At 40.4% G+C, this 21,866-nt stretch overlaps 1 protein-coding gene across 1 annotated transcript in view; it reads right to left on the bottom strand.

Moving 5' to 3' along the window:
- LOC126457780 (nose resistant to fluoxetine protein 6-like) overlaps positions 1–21,866 on the bottom strand; it is a 338,758-nt gene that overhangs the window by 86,451 nt on the left and 230,441 nt on the right. The window contains exon 8 of the mRNA XM_050094366.1: positions 21,369–21,537. Within this exon, the coding sequence (XP_049950323.1) occupies positions 21,369–21,537 (169 nt within the window). The remainder of the gene's footprint in view (positions 1–21,368; positions 21,538–21,866) is intronic.

The following is a 21,866-nucleotide window of genomic DNA, read 5'->3' as shown; positions in this document are numbered from 1 at the left end:
TTAGCTAGGTGGTATGTTGGAGCACCTACATTACTGACGATAGGGCGAAGCGGAACATTCTCCTTATGTATCTTTGGCAGGCTATAAAGCCGTGACGGAACTGGTGCTCGTTCTCTTAAACTCTTCTCCAGATGGTCAGGAAGTTGGCTGGATTTGAGGAGAGCGGATGTCTTCCGTTGTACGGCATCCGTCGGATCTTTCTGAAGACGGCGATACATTGTATCCTGTAGTAAGTCCATCATCTTACCAAAATAAGATGTAGCAGGCAGAACAGTGGCGTTACCCTTGTCAGCTGGTAAAATTACTACATCATTGTCTTCTTTTAAAGAACGGAGCGCTCTTCTGTCTTCAACGGTGACATTCTGCTTGGGTGCAGGCATCCTGGTTATTGATCTGCAAGCCTCTCGCCTTATTTCTTCAGCAGCATCAATCGGAAGTTTTAAAACATCTTGTTCAACGGCACTGATGAACTCCTTGATGGGCAAGGTCTCGGGAGTAGGCGCAAAATTAAGTCCCTTTTCTAACACTGACATTGCAATGTCACTCAGTGGTTTATCTGTGAGATTAAACACAGTGCTACTGCTAAATTTCTCTTCTTGCAGTGACTGGTGTGTAAGGCGTTGGAACTTAGAAATTTAACGCGCCGTGATTTGCTGCCGTGCCCAGTTCGAAAGCGCCCAAGTACAGCTCTCCATCCACTGTTCCTTGCAATGCTCCTCCAATCTTTCTGGCTGCATCTATTGGGTTGTAATTATGACCCTATCCTTTGTTATGAACTGTTCTTCACGTTTAAAGATCTTCTTTGAAAGCCGTTTGGTAGTGTTGTACAACTCCTTTATAAAACCCTGCTTTGCTGCCTTTTCTGATGACTGCGTCTGATCATCTGTCCACTTGATTTTATCTCTCTTTGTCCCAATATTCCCTCTTTTGTGTGTCGAAGTGGACTGTTTATACGTTTCTATTATCTGCGCTGTCCTTCTTACAAACACTTAACTTTGTTCTAGTTATTTCCTGCATTTATCTCATGCCACGTGTCGAGGGAATCCATTCTTTCCTTTGATGTGCCTTAATAAAAAAATTTTCTCCCCAGTATTTAGACATCTGTCTAAATTTTTGCCAAACTGCTTAAATTCCTTCCTGCATGAAGTTTTCTTCAAAGAGGGGGTGAAATTTGTTTTTTTAGTCCAAGGGCAAATCTTTATTTGATCTTTTGATCTTTTAAGTTTCTCATATCCATTTTTTTGCTCCTGTGACTGAGCTTGGTTCTCTTTGCACAATCTTAAATCTGATCTCTGCGAAAACAGGCCGTGCATGAGCAGGCACCCTGAGCGCCACCTGATAGCCGATGACACTGCAACCCCTCAGTATACACATATTATCCCTCGTGCCACTAAACACAGTCCTTGAGGGTGTTGCAATTTTTTTCTAGCAGTGGAACAGAGAGCATCGAAACTTACGGTTTATGTCTATGTGATGTATTTGACATTCAGCAACATGATTTGGCAAGACTCAGGTTACGGTGTGACAACAGTGTACCACCAATCACTAGATCACGCTCAATGCACAAATCTCTTAGCAGTTCGCCATTTGCATTTCTGTAACAAATGCCGTGGACACACATAATGTATTTAAGCCTTTCATTTTCTGAATCGACTTCTGCGTTGAAGCCCCCCACTAATACCTTTTATGTTTCTACGACTAGGTTTCTTATGGACTCCATTTAACCCTTTATAAAATGTATCTTTCAATTCTCCTTCAGCCACTTGCACTTGAATAAGTTCATAGCGCTGAACAACAGTAATATTTTGCACAATTGTTCGAGTAGTGCTGTCATTATCCTTTCCGAGAGTGACTTCGAATCCAATAAGCTCCTTTTGCAGTTATAAGAAAACCAAAGGAAACATTATTAGTTAATCAATAATTTGTATTTCTCTCTAATCTTGTCCACTTCAGTGACACTGCGAGCCCGTTAACTTTGTAACACAAGTGATATCGGCGCATTAGTTGTGCTGGCCGAGTGCCGCATTTCAATAGCGCGGCCTCGGTTAGCGTGGGGCGGCTTCTTGCGTCCGTGCGGCATCCCCATTTCCCGCTGTTCAACGCCTCGCTTCCGATGCGCGGAGCGCGGACCACCTGCGGGGTTCTTCGCAGCTCTTGACGTCAGCAGCCAGTGGCCACTGGAAAGTTTCAGTTGCTTTGTAATCGCCTGCACATGTGCAGCAAAAAGCACACTGGGTACAGAACCACATCTACGTCATACGAAAAAGGATTTAATTAAGACGTAATGACACAAAGATATCATCTGAGCGTTATATTCAACACAATTCACAGATACAAATACATTTACTTAAAATGTATGCACTTTGTAATTCATAACTTTTAATGCAATCACGACACTAAAGGGATTGAGCATACAGATTGTTGCTTTTGATGAAATGCGTTGACTGAGTTAATCGTAGAAACCATAACTCTAATAATTAAGATGAGAGAATCGTTTTAATTGAAAATTAATTAAATTTATCATAACTTATAAATGAAGACAAATACGATGACAGTATGGCACCATGTGTTGGCGTCGGATTCTAATAACTACACACATTATTTAGATTGTAAGATTATTATTTTTACTAACGATTTTTATTCTTTAGTGTTAAATTTGCCTAATCTTTGCCCACAGTTTGAATTTCGTCAAAGATATGTTAGTTGTGATTGCAGCTATGAAAATAGGAGATAAAATCTGATGCAAATGATATACCATTTGTAAGTGTGAACTAAAAAACTGTGATGCCAAGAGGATCAACTATTTTTGCCGCTTAAAGCTCAAATTGTGAATAATTAAATTTCTAATTTACGAGTTAAATATGGCACTTAGAAATTATTGTGAAATATGTTACTGAACTAGAACTGTACCACGCAGCTAATGATATAATCGGAATTTAAATTAAATGTATGATTAAAAAGTTATAAATCTATATTGGCGAACACAAAAGGGTCCAATGTGACGTCATTAGGTGCACTTTTCGCAGGAGGGAGACGCTCAGGGTTAGAAGAGGGGATAGTTTTTGGAGGGGTAATCGAGGTTTTAGAAGGTCTACAGCCAGGTTCCTCGGTGTGTGCGTGTTCGGTCGTCCGCTATTTGATAGCTGGTCTGTCGCTGTTTGGGCGTTTCTACGGGAGTCTGGCTTTTGAGGTCTGTCGGCCCATGTTTGGACTTAGTTTCTGGCTCAGTCGCAGGACTTAACAGTTTGGGTTCTGCCAAGTTTTTCAGTGTGCCAAAGTAGTTAATGAAAACGTTATTCGAGTTTCATATGTAATCGACATATAGGACGATTAATCGTTGTATTGGTTTTCTAGTTTTGACTGAGGGTATTTATTTGTTGTTTACAGACCACTCCGTCTCGAGACGACTAGCGGCGTTCGCTCTGCAGGCAAGTGAGTCGCTCGGCGAGTTCAGCCTGCTGTGCGATTTTAGGTTGAGAGAGCTGTGGCCAGCCCGGCAGCCAGGAGGGGCAGCCCGGTCGAGTGGAACCCACTGACACCGCGCCGGACCGACCCTACACGCTCTACGTGAGCGAGCCGGGCTGAGGCGGGCTGGCACGGACTGGCACTGGGAGATGCACGCCACTGCACTCCAGGATAGTTTTCTTAACGCTTAAATGTACATTACACTATAAAATGTTCCTTTTTATTTAGAAATTCATTGCTTGCTATTATCAGTCCGCATTTCATGTCCTCTCTATTTCAGGCCATCTTCAGTTATTTTGCTGCCCAAACGTCAAAACGCGTCTACTACACATAGTATCTCATTTACAAATCTAAGTTCCATTGTGTCACTTGATTTCATGCCCTACGTTTTACTTTTATTGATGTTCATCCCATGACATCTTTCCAAAGCAATATTGATTCTATTTAGCTTATCCTCAAAGTCCTTTGCAGATTGTGGAAGCATTGCAGTGACAGCGGTAGTCCTCAAAACTTTTACCTTTCCTCTGCGAACTATATTACCCTTTCGTTATTTCTCTTTGCTTTCCTTTAATCTTCGCTCTGTCTAGAGAATGAACAACATAGAAGATACGTTACAGCCCTGTCCCATTCCCTTCATGTCCTTCGGTTCTTATACATGAAGGTTAATTTGCTGTACTAAGTGTTGGCAAAATCGTTAAAAAGTCAACAAGTCTGGTTAGGTAAGAGGAAGTAAGAGCGCTTTCGGGGCAAGTGCACAATTAGTTCACAGTTTTCTTGAAATGTTTTCTACAGAGCTGCCACCGCGTGATCATATAGTGAACTATAGGTGGTCGAGATATATGTATTTCTTTATGTCTTAGCTATAGTGTGCTGGTGTCAGGTGCAGCATCTCCAGAAGCTACGCATGCATTCCAAAGCGCGTTTCTCTAATCTATTGTCTTCATGAGATTGTTTGCAGCTTTTACAGTTTTGAGACGGCGAGTAAATAGTGTTGATTTTGTACTTTAACAAATGTATTAACTTTTCAGTTATTTTCCTTGTGTTGAAGACTGAGGCCTTGATGTGCACTTGGTCCACAAAATTCAATAGTGAGTCAATTGCACTCTAATTTGTGGGCAAGGCCAAAATGTTGAACAAAAAAAAAAAAAAAAAAAAAAAAAAGACTGAGTAGATAACGAATAGGATTCTCACGTAAGTGAATATTGTCCTTTTAAATACTTTCAACGTTTTCAATTAAAGATACTCTGTGACAGGAAAACGATGAGAGGAGAGCAGTATACGGCAATAGTTACAAAAGCTGCTGCGGATTAGGTGTAATCTGGCCGAATGAATACATATCGCGCTTCTAAGATATACAGTGTACCGTATTTTACATTAAGAGATCATTTCAAAGGTAGAAGACCGGTCAAATCATTCTCCCACGGTCGCTCAACCACGTTTTCGCCTGACGTCGGAAAGAGCGTGGAAGCAGGAATAACTGAGATGGGAAAGTACAGCTCTAAACTGTCAAGACAGGAGCTTTAGTCGTTGAGAAGCGGGTTTGTTAAAAGTAATAAACTGAAAAAACAAATGACAAACAAAACTATGATTGGCTCTATGCGAGCATGAAATGCAATAATTTATCTGTTAAAAAATCACAAAGCACTGAAACCTGCAGAAAAAATTGTGTGGATCAACTCATCATCAATTACTACTTCAAACTCCTTGAATTTACCATAAAAGATTTTGGGCTTGAAAATACATCAGATATGATTTTTAATTTAGACGAGACAGGATTTGATAGGCATCCTTCAAAAGCTAAAGTTGTGGGAGGTAGGAGATTACGTTCCTCAACAACAACAACAAGTTCTCCAAGACGGGAAAATATTTCTATTTTATTTACTGTATTTGTGTTTCAGTATATTTGGTTGTCATTTATTATTTAGTTAAATTACTGTTAGTTTCCAGAATGAGATTTTCACTCTGCAGTGGAGTGAGTGCTGATATGAAACTTCCTGGCAGATTAAAACTGTAGTGCTTAAGACGACGAGATTTGCTGTCATTTGTAATTTCCCCCTTTAATGTAAGCTGTATTATGCGTAAAGATGTGCACCTTTATCCTATGTCAAACCTTTATGCTGATGAAGGAAGACTGTTTTCTATGATACATCACTAAAATATATTCATTGACACAAAAAATATTGCTTTTAATGTTACGTATTTTCTTGACATCCATAAGCGTTATGACACATCAAAGCACAAAAGTTGAAAGCTCAAAAAGTATTAATCCAACTTCGGAGCTTCAGCCATAAAAATAAATATCAGAATATGTTCTACTGGACAAAATGGCTCTAAGCACTATGGAACTTAACATCTGATGTCATCAGTCCCCTAGACTTAGAACTACTTTAAACCTAATTAACCTAAGGACATCACACACATCCATGCCCGAGGCAGGATTCGAACCTGCGACCGTAGCAGCAGCACGGTTCCGGACTGAAGCGCCTAGAACCGCTCGGCCACAGCGGCCGGCTTCTACTAGACATTTTCCCCAGCATTACTGCCAACAAAAAAGAGAACTTCCACGGGGTACGTTGTGCACTTGCCCCACTTTAGCGGGATAAGTGCACAACTAGGCATTTTTCAAGAATTTTGATGTTATCAACAGTAAATGTTTCTCAAAACAAACTACTGAATCTGTATCTTAAAAAAGGACAGTCTCATCACCACAGTTAAGGAAGGTAAAGTGCTATGGCTGTATAAACAAACGTTGCATGCCCATTTGAAATCGTTTATGAATTTACTGTGCACTCAGTTCACCTTACCTTACTTGTGATTTGGATGAAATAGACAACTGTACAATATTTGTGAACTGATTGGCACTATCTTCGGTGCAGGGCTGTTAGGCGCACGACCTGCTGGGCGCGGTGGAACGCCATACATAGCCAAAGTCGCCGGGAAGCCCGCCCAAGTCCTGACGCCGGTCTCAAGGCGAGTGTCAACTCCAGTTCAAATGTGACCGGTTGCTGCAGAATTCTTTCTGACAACTGGCTGCAAGGTTACGAAAAACACGTGGCCGACAGGCGCCACCCGCTTAACGAGCACTTCACGTCTGTCTGTTTTACTTTCACCACGGCTTTTAGGTACCACATAAAAGCAAGAAATTTATTTACATGTTCATGCAAAATAGTCTTACAGCCACTCTTTTTCTGCTTAGAGTGTTTCAAGAAGATTCAATCAAATGATCTTCTGGAGGAATCCCAGTCTATTTTCCAGAAAAACTGCAGCATGACGACTGATCTGATAAAAGTGATTGATGAACTCAAACAAACCTTGGACAAACAAGAGGCGATTATTACGTGCTTTTTGTGTTTCAGTAAAGCTTTCGATACAGTCGAATTTGAAATTCTACTTGCTTAACTCTGAAGTCAAAACTTTTCTTCGAGTGCTGTACAATGGTTCCAATCGTACCTTACATCGTGCCAACAGCGTCTAATCATCAGAACAAAGAGGTCACAGTGGAGAAATGGCGCATCAGGGATTCCACAAGAAACAGTATATGGTCCATCACTTCCCTCATTATATGTTAATGAGGTGTTTACTATTGTCTCCCATTACAAATATCATTTAAACGCTGAAACTTACCCATCTAACATGCATCCAATCTTAGTCGCTCACAAAAGACTTATTACCCATTAGAACAGAAAATCTCTTCTGCCTCAATTCTAAACAGCATGGAAAAATCCGTTTCTTCTTCTCCAAAGAACTTGAGGATAATTCTGGACCATCGCTTAGACTGGACTGAACACGCAACTGCAGTCTGTAAGAAAGTGTCAGCGTCACTTGAATTACTACAAAAATATGAATAAGTATTCCACTCGAGCCTATAAGGAAACTTGTAGAGTGACTGATATTCCCCATCTCTCATTATGATGATCCTATTCTCCAAGGATTTTCGCATGTGGGCTCACGTCAGCTGGACCTGATGACCAATGCTCGTGTGAGATACATTTAAGACGTATGCTATTTCGACAGTATCACTCCTACCTACAAACAATTATGATGGCTACGCTCCAATAAGCCTAGAAACTATCATACTCTACATTTTCTCTATCGTCTTCTCAACCTTTGCATTCCTTATTTACCTTCAACCCTTACACTACTGTCAAAACAACACAGCAAAATTCTCGTCGTCAACAAATTATAATCTTCTCTGTAGCACTGCACAGCACTGCCATGTTCTTTGAATCCTTTTCATTAGCAGAAACCCAGTTTTGGAACGATCTTCCTCAAGTTATTAGAGGAATTAAAATCCTTTCAAACTTTGAAAGACAGCTAATGGACCACCTTCTTCCACAATGACTGTCTATTCTGCAGCTCACTCTCGTCAACACTCCTTACCCCTCTACTTCCCCGCCTCTCTCCTTGCCAACAGACTTCTCTACTGAAATTTTCTTCTTTACTAATAACCATTGTCACTTTCATCTCAATTATCTCCTCTTTCATTATTCCTTCCACTTCTTCGGACACTAAACAAGGATTCCAAACTGCTAAACTAATCAGTATAATTCATAATTCCTCCATTATTTTATTATTATTACTATTATAAGTATTATTTCCGGAAATATAAATACCAAGATCAGCCGCAATCGGGCATTGGAAATGAGCGTTTGGTGTCATTGGCCGGGAGGTCCCTTGCGGGGCAGGTCCGGCCGCTATGGTGCAGGTCTTATAACATTCGACGCCACATTGGGCGACCTACGCGCCGGATGGGGATGAAGACAACACATCACCCAGTCCCTGAGTGGAGAAAATCTCCGACCCAGACGGGAATCGAACCCGGACCCGTAGGACGGCAATACCTCACGCTGACCACTCAGCTATCGGGGCGGACAATCGGGAATTGAAGTACGTTCAATGGCAATCAGTGAAAATTTGTGCCACACAGGGACTCAAACCCGGATTTCCCACTTTATTCGATGATTGCCTTAACCAATTCAGCTATACTGGCACACTTCCCGTCCAGACCAAATTCCCAACTTGTTGCACAGTACATACATAACATTCCCTATCCGTTACCCTCACTGTTCGCTGCCTTACGCCGATTCCTTCAAGAGTTCAGACGAATATTGCATCCGCACTGAATGATCATTAATTGCTATCAAAGATCATATATTTGTATATGTCGTGTCTGTTATTTCTGACATGTCCAAAAGAACGGACACCAGGTATGATCCTACGGCAACAATTGAAAATGAGTGCTAGACCAGAATCTGAACCCATATTTCATGATTTATGCAAGCGGTTGCCTTAACAACTTCGACTATCCGAGCATACTTCCTGTACAGCCCAAATTCCAAAATTGTCGCACACCACACCACATAGATATATATATTTTCGATTGCATCTGATGTTGGAATTTCTATTTCGTCATTTATATATACATATATATCCAGGGTGTTTAAAAATGACCTGATTTCAAAATTTCATATTTATTGATAAAAACATACTGCAAAAGTCGTATGAGTTGCAAAATGCTCACAAAGTTTCACATTTTTATCAATGCTATTACAAATGCTCTGTGTGTTCACCAGAAGCAGTACGAACAAAATCTAGACTACAGCTAAATTCGTCATAAACTTTAAACAATGTATCTTCTTTTGTAGAAGTTACAGTGGCTGTTAATCTGTTCTTCATTTCTTCTGCGTCATGAGGTAAAGAGGAAACGAACACACTTTCTATCACATATCTCCATTAGAAAAAATCGCATGGATTCATATCTGGCGACCTTGGAGGCCAGGAATTCAGGGCTGAGTCTTGTGGTCCCGTGCGCCCCACCCAGCGTTGAGGCCGAGTGTCACTGAGAAACGCGCGTTGTTGTGCCAGTGTGGTGGAGCTCCATCCTGTTGCAAAATTAAGTCATCGGAGTCCCCTTGACGTTGTGGAAAAAGCCAGTTCTGCAGCATTTGAAGATAGCTCAACCCTGGATAGGGCGCACAGGACCTCGAGACATTGTATAACCGCTATTTTAATTGAGAACAATATTATCAGTCTTATTCTCATATAGGGGAAAGGTGATAGATAATATCGGAAATAATTAATAGCATACCAAAAGTTTTTGATAAAATTATCGATATATAACCTAACATCAGAATAACGCCCGCAGCAAAGCAGGACTTCAGGGAAATAAGAGGGTTCAACGAGGCTACTTTTGCTTCTAAATTCTGCTACATAAACCATGTACGGTTATTGTTAGTTCTCTTGTCTTGTTTTCTGTGCTCTGAATAAGTCTATGTAGCTGCGGCGTGCGATATTTCCGTGTGATATGCTACGGAAGGGATAGGGGCACTTCTATTAAACCGCAAGAAAAGTGCCTATTTATACGGGGCGGACTTACGTCTTACTGAGTTCCAGGTAGATTTTTGCCGTAAGGTAACGGACTAAGAATATCTGAGGGATTGTGTGCGCGAGAGAAAGCAGCGCTCAGTATTAAACTCTATTACAAGCCGGATAACCGATACTAGGATCTGCGTACTACACGAAGGGACGTTAAATTGAATATGAGAACGGAACTGGACAATTAGCATTGTGAAAGTAAAAGCGTACGAAGTTTGAATGTCTGTATCGAAGTATAGTAATGGACCATAGTCCTTGCTCTAATATCTTTGAGTGACGAACTATAAAAATCACGGAATTTTAGTTGTCGTTATTGCTGAGAGTAATTGTAGGATCAACCCTCCCTTTCTCTATAAACAAAACTCAATCCTTCATCATCATTTAATTATTATTAAATGTTGTTAATAAAAAAACTAAAGTGATTTCCACAACAGTGCGTGTATTAGTCAACGATAACCGTAGGAAAGCTGCAAGCTGTGTCTCTGGATGACGGAAGATTCGATTATGAAATATTACGAAGCGTAAATTGTGAGCTAAAAGTTGTTTAACATTTCATTTTCAATCGGATAGAAACAATACAAAATCAGAAATAGCGCGGATAAGTAATAACGTCGGAAACAGGAAGTTGAAATAATAACTATCATCCAAAGACGTTATTAACTATCTTGTCTTCGGTAATGCAGCAACAAATGAAGGGTGATAGACAGTGAAGAAAGTCAACATTAATTATTATTATGAAAACCCGAAACTTAGTCGCCGTTACACTGAAGATGTTTGTAGCTGCTCCACTGATGTGTAGATATAACGAAAAGTCAGACATATAAAGTAGGTAACAATATCAATATCTTACGTCAGAGAAGGCGGCATCAGATCGACGGGGGCGGCTATAACTGGCGCCCAACGCGTGACTCGAAAAAAGGTATGAAAACAATTATTACGTAATAAATAGTGTGAAATATAATTGTTGTGATTGCTTAATGGGTAGTGTCTGAAAACTTCCAATTACATGTTTCATATTCTCCACTACGACAACTCACGACACAAGCGCAACGACACGAGCTGATTGCGGACGGAAGATGGCATCTGCGAGTGCGACCGACAACGAGGCGCCTATCTCAGGGAACTACATGACGTCAGAAGCTGTACAGTAGGTAAGAAATAAGTGACTTGTGTTACTGCGGCTCGGACTTGTATGTGTAAATACAGTACCTCATTGTGCTTCCTTTTAATTTTAATTGCGTGGATAAATGAGGCAGGTCCGTGACACACAAACTGTATAAGTAGTTAGAGTTATATTTTATTGACTGTGTATTATTATTTTCGTGTTACTCTGAGGGTGTATATCTACAACAATGAAACGGGGATACAATTTAAGATCGAATCTAGATATAAGTCTAGGGACTTTACGAAGAGCAGATACGAGCGAGGATGAAAACCGGGTTGAAAATTTAAATGTTAATAGGACAGGGGATTTGTTGGCTCCTGAGACGTCAAACATGAGTAGAACTAGTTTGGTAAGGAGTAATGACCAAACCGAAAGCGACGAGTTTGAAACTGTAGGTCCTTGTGAGGAAAGTAATCCTACCACTGTGGTCAATAGGCCATCTGGAGATATCAGTAGCAGTTTGAATTTCTAGTGAAATCAAATCAGGAACAAATAGAGCTAGAAAACAACATCAGTATCTTACGTCAGAGAAGTCGAGGACAGCAGATCAACGGGAGGGGGGGGGGGGGGGGGCGGCTACAACTGCCCTGCATTCTTGGCCTCCAAGATTGCCAGTCGTGTCGCCATGCGATTTTTTCTTGTTGGGATATGTGATGGAAAGTGTGTTCATCTCCTCTTTACCTCGTTACATAGAAGAAGTGAAGAACAGAATAACAGCCACCATCATTTCTATAAAAGCAGATACGTTGTGTGAAGATTATGACGAATTTAGCTATCGTGTAGATGTTGTTCGTGCTGTTGCTGGACACAGGGCATTTGTAACAGCATAGGCAAAACTTTAAGATTTTTTTTAGTACAACTCATGCTTATAGTATGTTTTTGTCAACATAAATGGAGTTTTGAAGTCAGATCATTCTTTTTGAAACACACTATAATTTATGAGGCATCGTACCAGGTGTCTGTTACTTCGGACATGTCCGAAATAACAAACACAACACATATAAATATATGGGCATTGACAGTAATGAATGATCATTCAGTGTGGGTGCACTATTCGTCTGACCTCTTGCGGGAATCTGCGAACAATGAGGATAACGGACGGGGGATGCTATGTATGTATTGTACCACAAGATGGGAATTTGGTTTCGACGGGAAGCGTGCTTAGACAGCTGAAGTTGTTAAGGCGATCGTCAAAGCGGGAAATCCGGGTTTGAGTCCCAGTATGGCACAAGTTCTCGCCTTCTCCTTTTCAATACCCGTAATTCAGTTACAGTTACTGTGAGGCTTGATTTTTATCCACTTGGGCACTGCGCTACCCACAACATAACTGGAGCGTGGATTTCGCATTTCACCACTAGGGTCCAAGGTCGCCTGATTTTATAGAAAGGCGTTATTGTGCTGGGTTTGTGAAAGACTCTCCCTGTGTGCCTCCCATTCCAAGAACTCTGGGTGAGAGGCGACAGCACATAGCAGTTTCGGTGAATTCGGTAACTTCAGGCCTGTTCGCAAAAATCCGTGTTCGACCATCATCGAGATATTTGTCATTTGTTCAGCGGAGAGCGCATGGAACATTTGTGAGGGGCAAATGAAAACTTTGATCATAAACGTAGTTGCAAAATGTACCGACAGGTTGTAAGGGCACACATTTAAAAGACGTAGCCTTTTGAAATTGGATCTATCTCTAGAAGGTGAAAACTTTGTAATCCTGTACGTAAGTTAAAATTTACCCCAGTATATGCAGAATCGGATGAAATCGGATTAATCTTTTTGCAACGCCTTGTATATTCCGTATGAGAAATTCTATCAATCCTTTTGAGGTATTTGATCACTAGTTCCATGTGCGATCTTTCTCTTCTAAATATTCAGCATTTAAAGGGTGAAACTACAATTGATTTTTAAGTGAAGATTTAGCTTACGTTCTTCCCGAAGCAAGGTGAATAACTTTTACCAGTGCTGATTGATGTGAACAAAAACGTGCAGCATTCTACTCTGAAAATGGTTAGGAGAATTCTGATCGGGTCTTTGCATCGTGTTTTCAAGAAAATAAAGAATGATTGGCTTGTAACACTTATATCGATTAGTAGCAGGTTTATATTAGGTAACCGTGTATCTACGATTATGGAGTGTGTTTTCTTTGTTAGTTAAGGTCATTGATTTGTGACAGGACATTTAGAGTTCTGTAATGTATATATAGAAAAAGCTAAATGATGTTTCAAATAATGGAATTTTATAATATGTATGTGTTAAAAAGGTAAACTTTGTATTTTGAAAGCTGGTTCATGCTTAGAGCATTTGTGTTTGTAATATGTAAAAGATGTAGGGAAGTCCCTCCGTAACGGAAGTGGCTCGGCGCAATGTACAAGGTGGTTTTGGCGGTCGAAATGGGGGGCTACGTGGTGGGAACGATACGCAGTTAGTGGCTAGCCGTTGCACGGAACACATCGACGGTGCCAAGGGAGGCAATCGGAAGCTACTTTGCAAGGAATTTGGCTGTTGCATGGTACTCTCGGCGATAAGGAATAGCTCTAACACATTAAAAATCCGTCGCCAAGAAGAAATTGTATAGAGTATTCAAACATCAAGAGCCGTAAGTACAGTTAGCCGCCACGTCGCTAGCCACCAAAACTTCGCCACTGCTCCACCAACTTCATGCATACAGATATGTATCACAGCATGGACCAGTTCATTTGTGTGCGTGATTTTAATAATAATCTAAGTGCTCTAAACCTGTGTTTAGAACCCTAAATTTTATCCTAACCATGAACCTATGCAGGATCCTCTCCTAAACGTGCAGTAAACCGAGTATCGTGTTTCAAATGAACGAGTGATTTATGTATATTTGTCAAATGTGCAAGGATTAGCAAGAGTTGAAGTTAGTTAGAATGTTGCTATAGTGATTTCAGTTTATTGCAAAGTATCGTTTTGCAAAAATTCAGTGTAACACGGTCTAAAACACCTGCTTCATAGGTGATGAAAGAAGGCAAATAAGTTATACTCATTTGAAACTTAGTTAAGCTTTTATTATTAACATGAACGATTTTCTGAAGTTAATTGGACATTAGTGTAGAATAATTGGCCTTGAAGAGAGTAAAACTATAAGATATTCCAAATGAAGCTAAGAATTGGATTTAGTTGAATTGAATTTTTGCTGCTGAAATAGTCACAGAATTTAACTAGTAATACAATATCAGTTTATGGGTCCCCACCAATTCCTCTCTTATTAGAAAGATAAATGAACTATTATTTCTACTAAGGAAATCTGATATATTTATATAAATGGGAGTATAAGCAGTGTGATTGTGGTATTATTTATTTCAATTGTGATATTTGTGCGTTAGTGAAGTCGGAAGTCCCTCCTGGTCAATTTTAGTTCCGCACTTCTTGCAGGAATATTTCAGTAATGATCCAAGTAGAAATATTGAGTGTAGCTCTTATTAGTGTGAGTTTGGTACGATTTTGCTTTCTATGTTTGCTAGTATATGCATAACTGGCAACTACTGCTACACACAGCTCAAAGTGCCCTGTGTCCGTTTGTATCCTATGTACTATTCAAAGTACAAAGTATTAATGAAAGTAACTTCACTAACTGGTATTTAATTTTCTTAAACTTATATTCCCCATTTAATGTGCCTAATTGGGAAGCCGGCCGGAGTGGCTGAGCGGTTCTAGGTGCTTCAGTCTGGAACCGCGCGACCGCAACGGTCGCAGGTTCGAATCCTGCCTCGGGCATGGATGTGTGTGATGTCCTTAGGTTAGTTAGGTTTAAGTAGTTCTAAGTTCTAGGGGACTGATGACCTTAGATGTTAAGTCCCATAGTGCTCAGAGCCATTTGAACCAAGCCTAATTGGGCTGGCGACCATTTATCGTTTCATTCGTATGAACTTTTCTCCTTTCATGAAACCCCAAAGTTAAAGCCTGTTCAGTTACTTTTGTTAAATTGCAATATATTCAAAATTACAGTCCGATACTCTTATTCGGGTCAAAATTCCAAAATCCTTTCAGAGGGTAACATTAGCTTGTGATCCGGCAAGCTAGTGTTATAGGCTCAGTGTTCCTTTTTTTGGAGAGAAGCGTTGTCGTACTGGTACAAGTAAGGTCCAACTCCAAACAACTGCCTACATGTGGGAAGCTTGACTGCAGTTCGTAAATTTTTTTAAACATTTCATTTTGCCATCGGGTGAAACTAATGGCGGGTACCCAAATGAGGTAAGGAAACGAACCCAGATCACATAACTTCTATGCATGTCATCGTTGCCTCAATACACTTAACTGTATACCGTTCGCTAAGTATCCGCATGTCACATTACCTGACGCCATAAGACCTTCTTGGCATCACTTCTGGAGGCGATGCGCATTCATGCAGGTGATCAGTGGCTTTCTGAGTACCATCGTGTCTCGGTGGAGTGCTCTCTCACTGACTTCTGCACCTGAGCTGTGACCTCTACTACGGCTGACACAAACGTCAGAAAACTCGTCCGTGCAGAACTCTTTGGAGGGCATACTAGTTTAGTGCCCCTTTACGTTTTAATTCTCAATACCATCGCTAAACTAAAAGAGGCCTGATCACACGCAATTGGAGAAATCGTGACGACCCCCCCCCCCCCCCCCCCCCTCACGCCAGAATCTCGCCTCCGTGGGTTTCAATCACGTAATTATGTACAAGGAGTTTATGTGATCACTTTCAAAGATTGTTCTTGAAGCCGTAGTGTGGCCGCAAACAAGTTGCTGGAAGCGATCGGTAAATTATTTTGTATCAGTTATGGGTTAAAAGAGTGCTCTTACGCTGGGTTCGCATTGAACTTCCCTCTTCACCGCACAGACGTCTTGTTCAAGTACAACATCTACATCTACATACATTTTCCGCAAGCCGCCGTACGATACGTGGCGGAGGTACCCTGTACCGCAAATGGTCGTTTCCTTTCCTGTTCCACACACAGGTAGAGCGACGGAAAGACGACTGTTTATATGTCTCCGCATGAGCCGTAATTTCTCGTAGCTTATCTTCGTGCTCCCGAAATGTATGTCGGCGGCAGTAGGATCGTTCTGCAGTCACCTTCAAATGACGGTTCTGTAAACTTTCTCAGTAGTGTTCTTCGAAACGAATGTCTTCTTCCCTCCAGGGATTCCCACTTGAGCTCCTGAAGCATATACGTAACACTAGCAAGCTGATCGAGTCTACCGGTAACATATGGCCTCTGAATTGCTTCGATGTTTTCTTTCAATCCGGCCTGGTGCGTATCCCAAACACTCGATTAGTACTCAATAATTGGTCGCATTAGCGTCCTATATGCGATATCCTTTACGGATGAACTACACTTTCCTAAAATTCTCCCAATAAACCGAAGTCGACCATTCGCCTTCCCTACCACAATCCTCACATGCTCTTTCCGTTTCATATCGCTTTGCAACGTTACGTGCAGGTATTTAAACGACATCACGGTGTCAAGTAGGACACTAATAATGCTGTGTTCGAACATTACAGATTTGTTTTTCCTGTTCATCCACATTAACATGCGTTTTTCTACTTTAAGAGACAGCTGCTGTTCATCACACCAACTACAAATTTTGTCTAGGTAATCTTGTATCAACGTACAGTCACTTACGTTCGATACCTTCCTGTACACTACAGCAACATCAGCGAACAACCTCAGACTTCTGCCCAACCTGTCTCCTAGATCATTTATGCATATACAAAATAGCAACTTGCTATCACTTTTCTGGGGCACTCCTGATGTTACCCCCATCTCCGATGAACACTCGCCGTCGAGGACAACGTACTGTGTTCTATTACTCAAGAAGTCTTCTAGCCAGTCACAGATTTGAGAGCCTATTCCATATGCATTTACCTTCGTTAGCAGTCTGTAGTGGCGTACTGTGTCGAATGCTTTTCGAAAATCTAGAAATATGGAATCTGCCTGTTTCCCTTCATCTATAGTTCGCAGCATATCATTTGAGGATAAAGTAACCAGGGTTTCTCACGAGCCATGCTTTCTAAAGACGTGATTCGTGAGCATGAGTTTTTCGGTCTCTAGGAAATTTATTATATTCGAACTACGAATATGCTCCAGTACTCTGCAGAAAACCGATGTTAAGGATATTGGTCTGTAATTTTACGGGTCCCTTCTTTTACTCTTCTTTATACAGAAGTCACCTGTGCTTTTTTCCAGTAGCTTGGCACTTTGCGCTGATCGAGAAATTCGCGATAAATGCAAACTAAGTAAGGGGACGATAACGTAGAGCATTCTTTGTGCCTGGACTGGTCTCCGGACCTGGCGACTTTATTGTTGTCAACTCTTTCAGATGTTTCTCAACGCCAGGAATGCTTATTACTATGTTATCTATACGGGACTCTGTGCGATGGTCAAATGACGGTATGTTTGTACGATTCTTCTCTGTGTACGATCTTTTGAACGTGGAATTTAAAATTTCGGCCATCCATTTGCTATCTCCTGCTGCCAAACGAGGCTGGTCAACGAGTGACTGGATTTTTTCGGATTCTCCGCCAGACCTTTAGCCACGGTACGACGCTGGTAGTTGTTATATGCTTGGCGCATAACTCTTTTCACAGACGCTTGAATCGCTACTAATCTTTGCCTGTCATCATTTGCACGTCCTCTTTTGAACCTTTGTTTCTTCAGCGTTTTTAGAATTTCGTTATTAAAAGGCGGAGAGTCTTTTACGTCCTAAATCCACTCACTAGGCACATACTTGTCCAGAGCACGATTTACAATCAATCTCTGTTGATCCATCATGGACAGGGAACATCGACTGGTCAAGTAATTGTCAATATCAATGAAATTCTAACAACTATCAGGTCTTCGAATGAAACATTACTGAAACGACTGAATAGACGAGTTCCGGGGCACTATATGACATTATCGCTTATTTGGAGAGACGCATATGGGGCCTGAAGATCGCATAGTAAAAAGCTGAAACTGGTGACCTTCAAAATAAAATAAAATAACGTCTTAGTAACACGACTATTGGAGAATTTCACTGGTACTGACGATTTAAAATTTGTTTAAACTTTGCCCATAATTCCTCTATGGCCGCCATTCTGGAACTAAACAACTGCAGTTCATTTGCCTAAGTGAGATGCTAACAGCTGCTTATCTGCTCTTTCTAGCAGAAACACTCCCCTAGTCCTCTTGACTGAGTTATTAACTTGCGTAACCACAGTCGCTATGATGGCCTCATAATCACTAATCCCCGTCTCCATACTGATGCCGTCGATAAGGTCCGGTCTGTTTGTAGCTACCCCTTCCAATGAATGCATACACGCCCCAGTCTATAGTCGGCAGGTTACAGTCACCACCAACTAGTATTGCATGATCTGGGTATTTATGAATATCTGACCATAGACTTTCTTTGAATGACTCTAGAACTATCACAGTGGAGTCAGATGCTCGGTAAAAACATCCAACAATTAATTTAGTTTCACTATGACCCGTTATGCGCGGCCAGCTAACGACTATCACACTCAATTACAACCTCAGTAGAGACAATATTTTTGTCAAATGCAATGAAGACACCCACTCCTGCGGCGTCTAATCTGTCTTTCCGATGAACATTCCAAGACTGACTAATTATCTCAGAGCTTTTTACTTTGGGTGTTAACCAGCTCTCAGTCGGAAAAATAATTTGAAGTTGAGAACTTTCCTGGAGACCAATAAATTCTTGAATTTTGTTACGAATACTTCGACAACTTTGATCTGCCTCTGAATAGGACACTGCAGCCAGTGTCACGTCGTCATCAATTGCATATGTGAAAATAGATCGCGAAAAATAAGAATTCGATTTTCGCCTCTCTCGAACACCAGTTTAAGTTGGTATCTTCAATGTCATTAAGTGAAAGCATGTTTATTAAATAAATGTACAGGAATACCATGTATGAAGTGCATCTAGAGGATTTATTATCAACAAAGTATTTCTCTGGCGAGAGAAAATTAAGAACGATTCGAACAAGTCGCCTAGTGGGCAAACATCTTTATCGCTACGCTAGTGCCCAGTTCCTTGCAAGAGCTTTGTAAGGAAAAGAGTCTACTACTGTCCTTTTCGATTTGACAGTAAGCTATGGAGTCAAATGTTCTGGATAGACATAGAATAACGTAAATAATAACGAAACATGTAGGCCTTCGAACCATTTTTAATTCCTTTGCTTTCTTCTTACATTAAATTAATACTAGTATTTAAGACAACATTGTACTGAACTCTTGTTTTTGTTTTTATTACATGATGCGGAATGATACGTCGGAGAGATGAGCAGTCCCATAAGCAACGACAAAGACACGGTGCAATGAAAACCTAGTGCCACGAAACCACATTAATATTGCTCGTAGGCAAAATATGGTAACTTAATCCACTCGGACATACAAATGCCTCCTGCCACCCTGTTCTAACACTTTCTGCCTATAAACTCTGTTTCCTCAATTCTCTTTCGTCGCTTCTTCTCAAATCTTTCTTGACGTCATGTAAATCGCATAAATTAACCTCTTCCAGAGATAATTCTCTCCTTTCACTTGTTTTTAGCGTAGTCCCGTGTTCGCAAATTTAGGCAGTATGGTCCAGTATTTCTGGAGGAGACTTCCAACGACTTGGTTGAGTCCATGCCACGTCGAGTTTCTGCACTACTCAGGGAACAAGGATGTCCGACACGGTATTAGGAGATGTCCCAATCTATCTAGATTTTTAGATAAACATTTTAATGTAGATATTCTAAGTTTTAAAATGCGCGCTTCTACTTTGTGTATCCTTTCACGTATAACATCAATTTCTCAACAATTCTCTTGAATTACATTTCTTTACAAATACCATTCGAACAGTTTTTGTTATGAGAAATTAGAGATATTTTTTACTATCGTTATAAAGTTCGTTTTACCTACGATATTCTACACTCATACTTTAGTCTCTCTTTTCCGAGTTACTGTAGTCTTCGACGCTACAAACATTCATTTACCTGCCTTTGGCAGATTATTTACAAGAACTAGTAAGAGAATGTAGCAAAGGCTATGCAAGATCTGTAGAATTCGACAAGTCTTCTGTCGGACAAACCCTTTCTTGAAACATAGAAACAAAAGTCATACTGTGAAAGTAAACTGTTAAATTGGGGAGGAAATCAATGTATTTACGCAGTGAAAACGTCATATTCACACATCTCAAAATTGGCACACGCAGTTCTTGTTGCATCGTTGTTTTTTTCTTCCCTTCCCTTATTAGGCCATTATTGCCTCTTAAGTTCCCTACTTTTTCATTGGCTTGACGAGATCACTTTTCTGCACTGGATTTTTGAACTTTATTGAGAGTCTTTTCCGATATATTCTCTGCAGGTGTCCATTCCATGTTCTTCCCTTCCTTCTGCTTTGTTGTACGCTGCCTACCTGAAGCTCTGTTCTGAGGTATTTATTTTATATTGTGTGTGTTCCTTTATTTACTTTAGCAGCTCTTACAAACTTCATTTTGCATAAAAATACATATTACATATTTCTTATTCTAAGTCCATGAATCATTTCCTTATGGCAACGAAGACAACTTTTCATTCGTGGCTGTTTATCTTTTATTTTTTGTAATTTAGTTGTCAAGTGAATGTTGATTGCTCCACTTATCGTGCTAAATTTGGTAACATTATTTTGTGTATCGTCAAGGTAATCAAAAAACATATCAAAAACACGGTGCCAGTGATTAAAATGGTTTTCCTGGCATGATATTCTGTTTAAGAACAATTTTAGTTTGAACAGACATTATTTATTGTGTGGTATTTGAGTATTGTGTTGCATAAATCTTTTGTTGATATAATGTATTGGTCTTTGCAAGTCATCGCCTTTTCTTAAAATCCCTGCGAGATTATTAAATTATAAAAAAACATAGTGTAATACTGCCACATAAAATGTACTTCATAATTAACGCATGTACTTCATATGTTCGTTTTTTTTTAGAATTCTTTGTCATGAAAGATACTGCAGAATAGGTCACAGAAGGAGCTAATTATCTATCAAATCTACTTATCGTTCTGTTAATGTATGAAACAGAGGAGGGACAACGGGGAAGGGTGCGGGGGAACTGTTTGCATATTTTCATGTTTATTATAAATGATCCTTTGTCTGTGAATGTTCCATATAAAGATACTGATGGCTACTACGTTTTTGGCGTTATTCTACTGGCTTGACATTACACTATAAGACAACTGAGTTACGAAGTATGTAGCAAATGAGTTGCCTACCTTCTGTGCCTTCAGACGAGAAAAGTACTAAATCTCACAAGTTGGATTCGCCCCAAAGGCTTACGACCTGCGCATTCATCAATATCCAATGTATGTTTCATAATCTGAGACTAAACTATGTGATAAGCCAGTGATGAAAAGCCTCACCATGTTATCAGGATCTATGTAGTTGTTGACATAAAGGACGTTGGTCCACCAGTTGGTCTCACATCGTGTTTGCTCCTGAAGCACGGTGGACTTCCACAATGGCCCGGAGCCCATGTAAGGCAACACGCCACAGTGGAACAGGATCACTAGCACGTATAGCGGCGTTAACCTGGATGAACAGAATAAATCAAACTCTTATTTATCACTCCAATCTTTTTATTCTAAAACTTAGTTATAAAAACTGAAAGTCGTTCGTTAAGCAGCCACCCTTAAATTACACGTTTCACTTCAGTTATGAGTCGCTAAATAGTTGCAAAGAATTTCTGTACTCCGGTTGTCAATTCGTAATGCTACTACAGTCCTTCGCTGGTAAAGTGAAGGTATGTCTGTAGGAAATACTTTGTAGGCATAGCGACCCGTCCAGTGCAGAGATCAGACGGTAGAGTTCGGTCGAAAAGTGCTCCGTTCACCGCAACACAAAGAACCATTTCTGCTGCT

Source organism: Schistocerca serialis, chromosome 2, assembly GCF_023864345.2.
Source record: "Schistocerca serialis cubense isolate TAMUIC-IGC-003099 chromosome 2, iqSchSeri2.2, whole genome shotgun sequence".
Lineage (NCBI taxonomy): Eukaryota > Metazoa > Arthropoda > Insecta > Orthoptera > Acrididae > Schistocerca > Schistocerca serialis.
Note: the sequence above shows the minus strand (reverse complement) of the source record. Positions and strands in the feature narration are given on the sequence as shown.